The sequence below is a fragment of the Hibiscus syriacus genome, unplaced genomic scaffold (assembly GCF_006381635.1).
Source record: "Hibiscus syriacus cultivar Baekdansim isolate YM2019G1 unplaced genomic scaffold, ASM638163v2 tig00110548_pilon, whole genome shotgun sequence".
Taxonomy (NCBI): domain Eukaryota; kingdom Viridiplantae; phylum Streptophyta; class Magnoliopsida; order Malvales; family Malvaceae; genus Hibiscus; species Hibiscus syriacus.
In genome coordinates, this window is record NW_024062775.1 from 1,791,542 (window position 1) to 1,803,399 (window position 11,858).

Below are 11,858 nucleotides of genomic sequence, written 5' to 3' on the forward strand. Positions count from 1 at the left end.
AATGTAAGCTTTGATTAATATTAATTGGATTCCGGCTAAGTGCCTGGAGACTAAGAAAACTCTTGGCCATGCACTAGAATGAAAACAAAATATTGTGCTTTTTCAGAGCGGAAGCATTTTAAGAGCCAATGAATTAGTGAAGTTTTGTTAACAATGAATGTACCATTACATTACATGGGCAACTTTTGACAATTACTCATTGGCCATGTTCATAGTATAGATACAACATTTCCACAAAATTTACATAGAAATTTCAACTGCAATATATCACTCAAATGTTGAACCTATATATATATATATATATATCTGTATGTATATACACACCTTCAAGATTATATGTAATGTACAACATAGCATACTAAAAATCGTTTTGATCTCAATCTTACCCATGTAAAATTAACATAAACTGCTTCAAAAAAATTGTGGGCTGCATAAATTGATGTTACTTATCTTTATAATGGCATTTACCAAACGCCGTCTCTGTTTGCCAGAAGAACAGTTCTTGCAGTGATCATCTAATGTTTTCTACCGTAAGGCTAGGCCGGTTCATGAGAACGATTAGCCCAAACTGTACTCAAAGCTTGAAGACGTTGGATGTATTCTCCCAAAGCAAGTAAGCCTCTAGCTGCTTGTCGAGTAGTTAGGATGGAAGACATCTGCTGTAGTGTTTCTTTACGTAGGTGGTCGGCCTGCATATATAAAAATATCAGACGTTAGTTGAAACTTTGAAACATCACCCAGATATCTTGTTTCTCGTATATAAAACATCACCAAGGATTCTAGTAAACAAGATTTATATTATTCGAACTCTTGTTTTTCTCTTTAAGTATTTATATTTGACATCTATTAACAAAACACACCCCAAGTCAAGGTGACATGGAATAGGACCATGTTGTGCTTATACCGGATGATTTAAAAACATTGAATTTTTCTGTTTTTCATATTCAGAGGATTGTTCATTCATACTTCCGTACACATATCTTAATAGTGTCAGACCCAAGTGTTAGTTACAGCTTTACAGGTATAATAACAATGATGAGAAGAGCATATGCAAGGAAAAAAAAAACCAAAAATAGTGTTAAGTTCTTGAATTAAACCTATGAGACCGCAGGATGATTGTATATCATTACCTGGTTCACAAAGTTGACAAGAGCTTCTAACTTCTCCATTGCCATAGCCACCTGAGGAAGGTAAGTACCTTGACCCATTTGACCCGATGCTAAAGTTGCAGACACAGTTTCCTGGAGTTTCTCCATGCCTTGCGAAAGGGCGTCTTCAGCTTGCTGACATGATTGTTTCAAATTACAAACTTCCAAAATTTGGTGGTCTGTCAAGGGGTCTATTTGAGGCACTAGCACCTGTAATCAAAATATAATCACACAAAAAATGATTCCACATTTGGCAATAGAGCTTGGACCAGAATTCCGGTGAAAAACACAAGAAACTATGCCCTTCAAGCAACATGGATATAAGATATGATCCTTCGAATACATGAAAATTTTTAAAAGAACCAAACATACTCATGGGACAAATTCTTGTACCCAATACTTGCATCCGAGTTTGAGTAACATGGGTTAAAGTACCATTGATTGAGCTGTAACCATGTGAGTAAAAAGACCAAGCGGAAAGGATTTGCAGTTAGATACTGTGCTATAGGTTCTCTTCCCCTCAAAAGACCTAGAACAGGAATCACCTTAAGAAGTTAATTAAACTAAATAATGCATCACCTTAAGAAGTTCAGAAGGCCGAAACCCTCCAATCCATGAGAAAAATCGCTCTGCTGTTGTTTTCCACGTACCAGACATCACATAGAAAACATCAGCCTTCGCAACGCTTGATTTCATGCGGAACAGTTCCAAATAGTGGCTCATGCCGCTTTCCACAAGTATGTGAAGCTCTATATCACTTATCTGGGCATCCAAAGCAATTCTGAGGTCACATATTTGTTTATTTTGTTCTTCCATCCAACGTTCGTATCCCATCTCGAATGCAGCAATCCCTGCAGAATCCTCAGATGGGCTAATCATTGAATAACATTAAAGAACGAAATCAACTAAGAACCAGAAGAAAATGATGCCAAAGGGAATTATTGCAGAAAGATGGCATTTAACACATCAGATGCAATGGAACTTCATATAATACCAAAACATTTTCAATGTGGTCTGCCAATTACAGACCAACTGTCAATATTGAAGACATTAAAAATGCCTTTATAGAACTATAAATAACTAATAAGGCACGGCTTGCAAGATCAAGTTACAAGCATTAATGCATTCCGAAATGTCAAATAACAAAACAACTGAAATATCATATAAAAATTCAACAAGAAAAATATTTAAAACATAAGATTAAAAGTAGTAGTGATAACTGAAAGCATTTTAACAAACAAACCTGAGTTTACTGCACCAGAAATTCCAAGATGACCAACTTCTATTGCACCACCAGCAGAAAGACCCTGCTGTAAAAGTTTTATTTATCAAGTTGCTTTAAAGAGTTCAACAATGACAAAAAAACAAATAGAAAATGAAAATAGATATGATATTAATCTGCTTCAAACCTGTTGCCTTGCTCGTTGAAGCTCTTGCTCCAATTGAATCAACTTTAAGCGACTATTTTCTAATTGTTGAACATATGCCTGAAAGATGATGCAAAATCAAGTCCTTAAAAAAGATTGAATGTTGCCTTCTGGTAACCTATTACAGTGCAAATCCATATTTATCTTTATCTTACCTTTTTCCGCAAACGACTTTTACGAGCGGCCTCACGGTTTTGCGCAAGACGTCTTTGTATCTATAGATATTAAAGGTAAAATGCACAAAGCAGATTAGCTCTATTTAAGGTAAAATGCTCAAAGTGCTTTGAGGAACGCATATTTTTCCATTTAAATTTAGATTTGTTAAGACCATCTGCATGCCTGGGTCATCATTGACATGACAAGAAGGTACCTTAATATGATCCAATATCATACAGTATGATCCAGACAATATTTATGTCCATTAATATGAGAAAAGAAATAAATAATCACCATCGCATACAATTCACAGGTACCTTATCAAAAGGTTTACTTGCTTCTTGGTCATACTTGCTAGAAGGTGCCAGCAATTCATGTGAAGTAGTCTCTGACTGAAAAATTCAAATAAAATGTTACTTGTCTCCAAAATAGGATATATGTGATTTGATACTGAGCAAAGAACAATATTTTCAAAATCTGTACCTCGTTTTCTAGTTTATTAGCCACATCGACAATCACTGATGGAGATATATTTGGACTGCCAATACCCTTTAAATTTTCTCCCCACATCCCAATCTGGTGGATAGGTTCATAGGTACCCATGGTTCTGGAAGGCACAAACTGGGTGGACGGGAAGTCCATACTTCCTCAACTGATAATAGAGGAGGCGTTTGTACAAGTTAAATTGATATTGTAGGCATTTGAGAGCTTAAAGTCTGTAAGGAAACAGTACATCGAAATGTATAAGCTTGAGGAGAAGAACAACATGAACAAGCAACAAAGAACATAATTATAAAAGCTAATCAGATACGATATTTTCAATTGAGAATCGCCCATCAATAAATCAAGATGTTTAACTAAAGAAGAAAACTGATGCAAGAGTATCTGATTGGGGTTGTCCTAAAATATGCAGCATCTCTGTGATTAGCTTTTACACAAAACATTAGATATACTGCTAAAATTAATGTATATTGACAGCTTTGACTAAAATACAGAACCACTCCATATATAAAAGTTGGAAGAGAAATGGTAAATTTGCAAGATTTTACGGATAGAATGAAGCCATCAAAGAGAGTATAACCAGTCTCGGTTACCTCTTCAACGACACCACCGAAGTTTAGTTAAAGAACTCAACAAACATCTTATAGAGGAAAAAAAACAGTAAATTTGCAAGAGTACACAAGAAACGTATTTCTCAACTGTAAGAACAAAGGAGAAAGAAGTAAACGCTACCGAGAAATAGAAAGAAAAGAATCGCTCTAATCTAAACTTTGATTTTCAGTTTAAACTTCAATTCAAAAGAATCATTTACAAGCTCCTATGCAAGTATAACAGCTTGAACAATCACGACCCTGGTTCTTCTGCAAGCTCCTGCAATCTTTTCTTCTTAACTTCTTTCCCCTTTCCGTTAATTTTGCTATCATGAAGTTAAAGTTCCCTCTATTCCAGACATTATAGAAGCTTAGCAGTTAACGAAGATAAGTCTATGCTGCATAGTAGCACCGGCAACAGTGGTGAATGCACTGCACGGCGGTCGTAGATTATAGTAAATAGTTAGTAAAGCATCAAGCATGAACCATCACATCTTTTTATGCTTCCCCATCCCATTTACGATCCCACTAAGAAGCAATCAATTATGCAGAATCAACTTGAATTTAGTGCTCTCTCCTCTACACAGATTTATTTGAGTCCAAGTGTAAGAAAAGATTGAAAACCAATTATGATTCTCCTCTATCCACTTTATGTCTTAAGATGTAAACTGTTGCCATTATTGGAGCTCACTGTTAACTTTTCTCTAGTGTTCATGGTGGACCAATTCTTAGTCCTAAAATTCTCCATTACCATCAAAACTAGCAAAGATTTTCTTCCACTGGAACTTTCCTATTATGCACAGAACAAAACTTGCAGAAAGAAAACAGATTCTTCTGCTTCAGAATTAGATAGGATGGCACTGAAAACAATTCCAAATCTAATGAAATCGCCACAGGTTCAATAAAAATACAAGTAGAGTTCAAAGAAAACCCTAAATAAATAAATAAATTATACATACGAATACGAATATGATCAAGAGGATTTTCAGAACATATATTTGAGACATTCAATAACTCCAGAAAGTCAAATATGAAAAGAGTAAATCATTAACTCTAATAGCCAATATTTCATTCAATATAGATAAAATAGATCAAAAGATGCATGGCCAACCATTAAACGCTAAACCCATAAATGATCAAATTAGCCCAAAAATTGCTTCCCAACAACTTGTTTCACAGAAAAATTCTATTTTCGTAAACAAAAAAATCAAAATTAAAAATAAATCAATACTTTTCATAATTTCCATCTTATAGAAAAACTAAAATAGCATAGCAAAACTCAAATTATAGGACCAAAATCATATTTAACCAGCTTTTAGATATCATGTTTTCCCAATGGTTTTCTCCCTTGCTTTCCCGGAAACCAAACACCCACCAAAATCTTTCAAAAAAGAGAGAATAAACAAGGAAAAAAAACCCAACCTTTTTCGTTGAAAGGGTCGTTAGAACAAGTTTCCCGCTAAAATTATAGGACCAAAAACAGCAAAAAAATGTTGAAACTTTAACAAGCAATGGCTTCTTCTTCAATCCGAAATCGCACTCAGTCCCATTATTCCTATCATCAGTCTCAGTGAGAACACCACACCTTAATACACCCCTTTCACTGTTCCGCAATCTTTTTCTTTTTTTATATTTGATTTTAAAATGTTTTTGCATCAAATACTTTGTATTTTTTCGTATAATTTTCCTTTTTTTTTAAACTATCACCTTTGTATTTTTGTATTCGTGTTATCGTTATCTACACTCTACACGGACTCAACAGCATTATCATTAAACAAATTTATTTATCAACTATTATGTATTTTATACATAAAAAAATGCTATCTTTCCACTATAGCTATGTGCGCACAGGTGGCGTCTTATCCTACGCTCCATTTCCTCTTAACCTACTCACACCCCTCCTGCAGATATTGATATCTCACGTCATTTTCCGACGGAATTCCCTTTTTTTTCACTCTTTTCGTCTTCAATGGAAAGTTGATATACTTGGCAAGGAGGAGAGTGAGGTTTAAGCGCTATCTAAGAGCCTGGGCGAGGAAGGGGACAAAGGTGGAGAATGTGAAAGGCGAAGGCGAATAAATGTGTTTCGCGGGATAATGAGTTAACGCGTGGCTCAAACCAGCTATCATGGCGCGTGAGTTAAACCAGCATCATATTTGGTTTGATGTGATGCTTTTGGCAGTGGCATGGTAACGGCTATTCCATGGAGAAATTCGGGGATAGGCATGTACCATAAAAGAATATTTATTCGAGTAATAATTCGGAGTTTATTTGGAATTGGAAATTATGGTAGTAAATGAGACGAGACAGATCACGAGTTACTCGATATCGATTCGGTCAAAGCTCTATCAATACTCTAATCGAATGAATTCGACTCGAGCTCGAACTCGACTCGAATTCTTAACGAATTAAAACGAGCTACTTAATACTCGACTCGTAAAGCTCACGAGCTGCTCGAAAAAATGTTATATTATAATTTTAGATTTTTTAAAATTACATTATTAAAAATATATTAAAAATACATTATTGATAATTATAAATTTTTTAAAAATATATTTTTAAATGTAATATAAGAATTTTGTAAGTTCAAATTCAAGTTTGAGTTCGAGCTTGAATCGAGTTCGAGCTTGAATCGAGTTCGAGCTTGAATCGAGCTCAAGTCTCGAGCTTCAATTGAGTTTCTGAATTTTTTTGAGTTCGATCTTTTTCGAGTTCGAGTCGAGTTTCAATATTATATTTCGAGTTCGAACTGAGCTTATTAATTTTTTGCTCATGAGTTTTCGAGTCGAGTCGAGTTCAACAATACTCGAGCTCGACTCTACTCGTTTACAGCCCTAGCTCAGATTCTATAAGGTGATAAAATTAAACTTTTAAAACTTGTCATTTTCTTTTACCTAGAGAACAAAAAAAAAAAAATTTGAACCTTGCTCAAACAATTAAAAACATATGCTGATAACATAATAGAACTCCATTACCCTATTTTTTATTTTTTTAATTAGATGTTACCTAATTAAATTATTATATTTTAAAATTTTATCAATTCATTTATTTGATTAACGTTAATAGTTAAATCTAACAATTTTTTTATATCAATTGATACCACATATCACATCATGATATTATTGAATGATATTTTTAAAAATATATTAACTTTTTAATATTTTAGATTTTCTTAAAATTATTTTAAAACTTCAATAACATTTTTTAAAAACTTTCTTTAAAAATCAACAGATTCCACATAGCATAACCACAACATGTCATTTGATAGAAATGCCTTAAAAAATATTAATAATTGAAGCTCTAAAATGATCAAAAGATCTAATCGATTCAACTTTTGGTTTTAAAAAATTAATTAATTTTTTTTGGATTGAGGATTTAATTGAGTGAAAAAAAATTAAAACTTAACTAATATTAAAATTTTGAGGGCTTTATGCCTTAATTTAATTAATTAATTTAATATGATTATATTAAAAATAATAAATATTAATATTTGAAATATTTGGATGTAAAGTAGGATGGCATTCTGTTTATATTGCGATAAATTAGATACGTAATATATAGTTTATAAAATAATAAGTATGTATGTAGAATGTTTCTTCTTAATCTTTATTATTATTATTGTTACGACAACTTAAGATATTCACAGTTCTTGTTTAAATTCAATCTAATTATTAATTTTTTTAAAGTAATAAATAATTGAAAACTTAATAAGATAGTAATTAAAGATTGATGTATATGATAAGAATACTTTTTTAAAACGTTTAATCTCGCAACACTATCACAAAATAAATAACATAAACTACATGTTTAATCACTTAAATATCATTTTAGTTTCATTTCGATCGTTTATCTTTAAAAAATAATCACTAAGTTTGTATTTTCGTTTAATTTTGATCAGCCGCCATTAAAAATTAACATGATTGTTGATATGGCATTTTTCAATGATGACATGAGTCACTTGATATTATCTTATGGTTACATGTTAATATAACCGTTGATTTTTTAGTGACCGATGATCAAAATGAAATCAAAACATAATGTTAGTGACGATTTTGAGAAAATAGTTTACTGACCAAAACATAACCAAAATAATAGATTGGTGACTAAATATAGAATTTATCCAAATAGATATCTTATCGTGTCTATCTAGAGACACCTACTCGAGTACAGATCGGAAATACTTACTCTTTGATCACTAATAATGGAAACAAAATATTTATGAAACATCGTACCCTTGATAAATATTTTGAATTTCCGTCTCCGACAATGGGGAGTGAATACCGTTGGCGACCAGAACTTTGACTTTCGTCGTCGGTCGGAAAAGACAAATAAAATTCACTTATTAGTGTGATATAAATAAAAGTATAAAGTTCGTAGATATTAAGAATCTAAACGATGTAAGTCTTATCTCATACATAAATCGCAATATCTTTAAATAAGTGTAAGATAACCGATAGTTATTTTTAGATGTACCAATTATTATTCTATTTAATAAAATAAAATATTAAATTTTTTAATAAATTAATTTTTTAATACTAATATTATTGTGAATGAAATAAACTGAATTAAAAGTATTATTTTTAATAAATTTTTAAATATTCAGAGGCAAATTAATGTATCGAAAATTATAAAAAAAAAATATTTCCAAATTCTACGGTGCATGTTTCATTTTATTGTCACCAAATGATTATGTTATTGTTTTCCATCAGAATCAAAGGCTCGAATTTAGCAAGCACCAAGCACCAATATTTTTATGTCATGTCGAAGAAAGTTGATAACATTTTTAGAGGAGGATTTGGAATCAGAATGTTGTCTATTTCAAATTAAAAAAGCATACAAGTAGGACAAGAATCTGGTCTTTGATTCTACAAACTTTCAGTTGGAAAAGCAATGTCCTTTTCTTTTGCTTCATAAAACATATAAATTACTTTTTAAAAACTTTTCTATTTCAAGACAACTTTACTTGATTCAAAGTCTGTACGCAAAGTATTTCAAAAGTTTTATTTGATTAAATATATCTGATTAAATGAGAAAGTTTCGACCTTTTATTTCATAAAAAAAATTAAGTAATTATAAGGTAAATATCTATTCATATTCTTTCTTAACCGTGGACAACATAGACATATCATATAAATACAGTTATTCGAACTCAAGAACTCTAAGAGAATAATACTTTTTTAATAACTGAAATTACTAAATGGATTCAAAACTAAATATAGTCTAAACCATATTAAACATGAAATTAAATATGAATACAAAGTGTATTTTTAGTTTGATAAAATATTTTAATATTAAATTTGAATAATAATAAATACACTAATTATGGACAAAAAATAAATATACTAATTTAAAATACTATTTGTCAATTAAAAAAAATCTATAAACCCTTATTTTATGTTGATCCTTGTATTGTAAGTATATTATGAATTTAGTCCATATATTTCTTAATTTTTTGTTATAAACTTAATTCATGTTCTTCGATTTAATTATTTAAAGTTCATTTAATTTAATCACATTATCAGTTTATTGTTTAAGTCGGGAGATTAATGAATTCATAACTCATAATATACAATAATGAAAAATAATTAAGAGTATACAAATAAAATATATTGCTTATATATAATATAAAAACCAATACTAAAAATTGACCAAAAAATATTTGTTTATAAAGCAAAGCAATAATTTTACGAAAATGAAAGAACAATTCGGATGATATACTATAAGTTAGGCAGCAGGGTAGAAAATATTCGAATCAATCAGTAACACAAGTTTACATTTTGACAACAACTAAATCAGTAATGCAATGTCAGGGGTTCGAATCTTGGCATTTGTGAATGGAGAAAATTGGGTTGGGAGGGTCGCCCTCGCCTCTGTAATATCCGATCTGGATTAGTCGGTCAATAGATCGAATACCAGTGATTAATTCAAAAAAAATAGTATCTTATTAATTAAAGTAGAAAGATTAATTTATCAACTTTTATATAATAAATTGATGAAATTCATAATTAAAAAAAAGTTAAATATGCAAGTCGAACAGAGATCAGTTCGTTAAAATCGTCCTTAAGAAAAAAGTTCAGGAATGAAGAAAGAGTGATTACAAAAATCAAGGTTGAAATGGTTCGTCGAAGGTGATAAGAACATAATTTTTTTTTCATTTAACAGCTTCAATTCGGAACAAGAAGAACCACATCAACTCAATTCAAATGGGCAATGTTTCTTTGTCAAACCAGGATCTCGTCGCTGCTGCGTTTGAAAGTTATTTTCATGCAATGTACAATGAAGTGCCCACCATCCCAGTGTTGAGTTTTGAGGGCATCTGAAAGTGTTAAAATCCTGTCACAATTGCTTCTATTGAAGCTTCATTTTCTCTGGAAGAGGTTTGGGCAATCATTGAAAGGTCAGATGAGAATCGAGCATCGGGACCTGATGGATTTAACCTCAATTTCTATAAGAAATTTTAGGAGAGTGTATGATACCGTCGATTGAAGTTTCTTGGATTTAGTTAGGCAGAAAATGAGTTCTATACAAAGATGGAGAAAACAGATTCATCTGTGCGTATTGACAGCTTCATTATCGATTCTGTTTATAGGTCCCATACTAAAAAATTAATATCAAGAGGGGACTTCGTCAAGGATGCCCTCTATCTCTGCTTTTGTTCAACTAGGTTGGGGAAACATTGTGCGTCATAATTCATTGAGCAGCAGCAGAAGGGTTAGTGAAGGGTGTTCCAATTGGAGCCAATGAGATGCGTATTTCGCACTTGCAATTTGCAGACGATTTAATTATTTTAACAGAGTCAAAAGATGAGTATGTGCACAACACCAAATGCATTCTGAGGATTTTCGAACTAGCATCCGGTCTAAAGCTTAGCTTAAAAAACAAAGCTATACGGGGTGAATCTGAAGGATTCATTGGTTCAAGGGCAACCTCAATTAATTGTAGTGTATATCAGTTTCCCACAAAATATTTAGGCCTCCCTCTTGGCCATCATCGTAACTCCACAACAATTTGGAAGCTGATCAGAGACAAATTTCAAAGTCAGTTAGACGAGTGGAAAGGCAAGACGTTGTCGTTGAGAGGCTGACTCACGTTGGTGAAATTGGTCCTTTCAAACCTTTTGGTATATTAACTAACTTCGGGAACGACTACTGGACTGAGGTTAAATCTCTAAAGATGGCCTTCCCAAGAATGTTCGCCGTAGCACTCTATAAATCAGGGAAAATAGTTGAGTTTAGGGTTAAAGATGAGGGCAAGTGGCGCTAGAATATCGATCTCAGGAGAACTTTATTTGAATGGGAAATTCTGATCTGGGGAAACTTCATGGGAGTTCTTACTAATGCTTTCAACACTACATATTCAGTGGATACAACAAAGTGGACAAGATCTGTCAATGGAATTTATCGTTCTAAAAGCTTTTGTGAAATGGTCTTGACGTAGGTTCGGTGGAAGATAAGATATGGAAGATAGTGTGGGCAAGCCTTGTTCCCCTAAAAGTTGAAGCATTCGTATGAAAATTAGTGTATGAAAGAATCCCAACTTTTGAGGAACTAGGCAAGCGTGGTGTAAGGGTTGTTGAAAATCAGATTTGTACGTTCTGCAAAGTAAAGGTGGAAACCATCTCTCATCTATTCTGCCATTGCCAAGTCACATGATCTGTTTGGACTAAGTGGTGGTGTTCATGGAATATAAAACTAGTTGTTCCAGGTAGTGTTAGATCTTTCATAGAGGTATGGGGAAACGCTTCAACAAGCAATGCGAATAAACGCATGTAGAACATGGCTCTATTCGGATTTCTATGGACCATTTGGCTGTATAGGAATGAATGTATTTTCAACAGCAAAAACTTAATAGCCGAATAGATTTTGATCTTGCAATGCTAAGAATCAATTTTTAGACGAAAAACAAATGGCCATCATCTGTCATCTCTATCAACGATTTTATTAGGCCCCTTGTGCTATAAGTATCTGAAATTCCTAAATTAGTTTGGCTTTGTAAGCTTCTTTTGGTAAGTTGCGAAGATCTGCTGGGAGGTTGAA

General features: G+C 32.4%; 1 protein-coding gene across 2 annotated transcripts; it reads right to left on the reverse strand.

Moving 5' to 3' along the window:
* Positions 1-269: 269 nt before the first annotated feature.
* Positions 270-5,477, reverse strand: LOC120130478 (transcription factor TGA1-like). Of its 2 annotated transcripts, none has more exons than XM_039147715.1 (9): positions 5,245-5,477; positions 3,215-3,447; positions 3,049-3,123; positions 2,731-2,790; positions 2,558-2,635; positions 2,392-2,455; positions 1,728-1,999; positions 1,131-1,358; positions 270-689 (listed from the first exon to the last, which is right to left on the reverse strand). In XM_039147715.1, exons 2-9 carry the CDS (start codon positions 3,371-3,373, stop codon positions 537-539), a joined length of 1,089 nt encoding a protein of 362 aa, XP_039003646.1. In that variant the 5' UTR covers positions 3,374-3,447; positions 5,245-5,477; the 3' UTR covers positions 270-536. The 2 variants fall into 2 exon arrangements, with proteins under 2 accessions (XP_039003646.1, XP_039003645.1); XM_039147714.1 differs by having other exon boundaries at positions 2,392-2,458.
* Between the last annotated feature and the right edge of the window lie 6,381 nt (positions 5,478-11,858).

Bases quoted from the DNA above. Each gene is read 5' to 3' on its own strand.
- LOC120130478 (XM_039147714.1), bottom strand. From the start codon at position 3,373: ATGGACTTCCCGTCCACCCAGTTTGTGCCTTCCAGAACCATGGGTACC. The intron at 2,791-3,048 runs GTACCTGTGAAT...TAATATCTATAG, and splicing joins CAAGTAAACCTTTTGATAAG to ATACAAAGACGTCTTGCGCA. The intron at 2,636-2,730 runs GTAAGATAAAGA...ATCATCTTTCAG, and splicing joins AAAGTCGTTTGCGGAAAAAG to GCATATGTTCAACAATTAGA.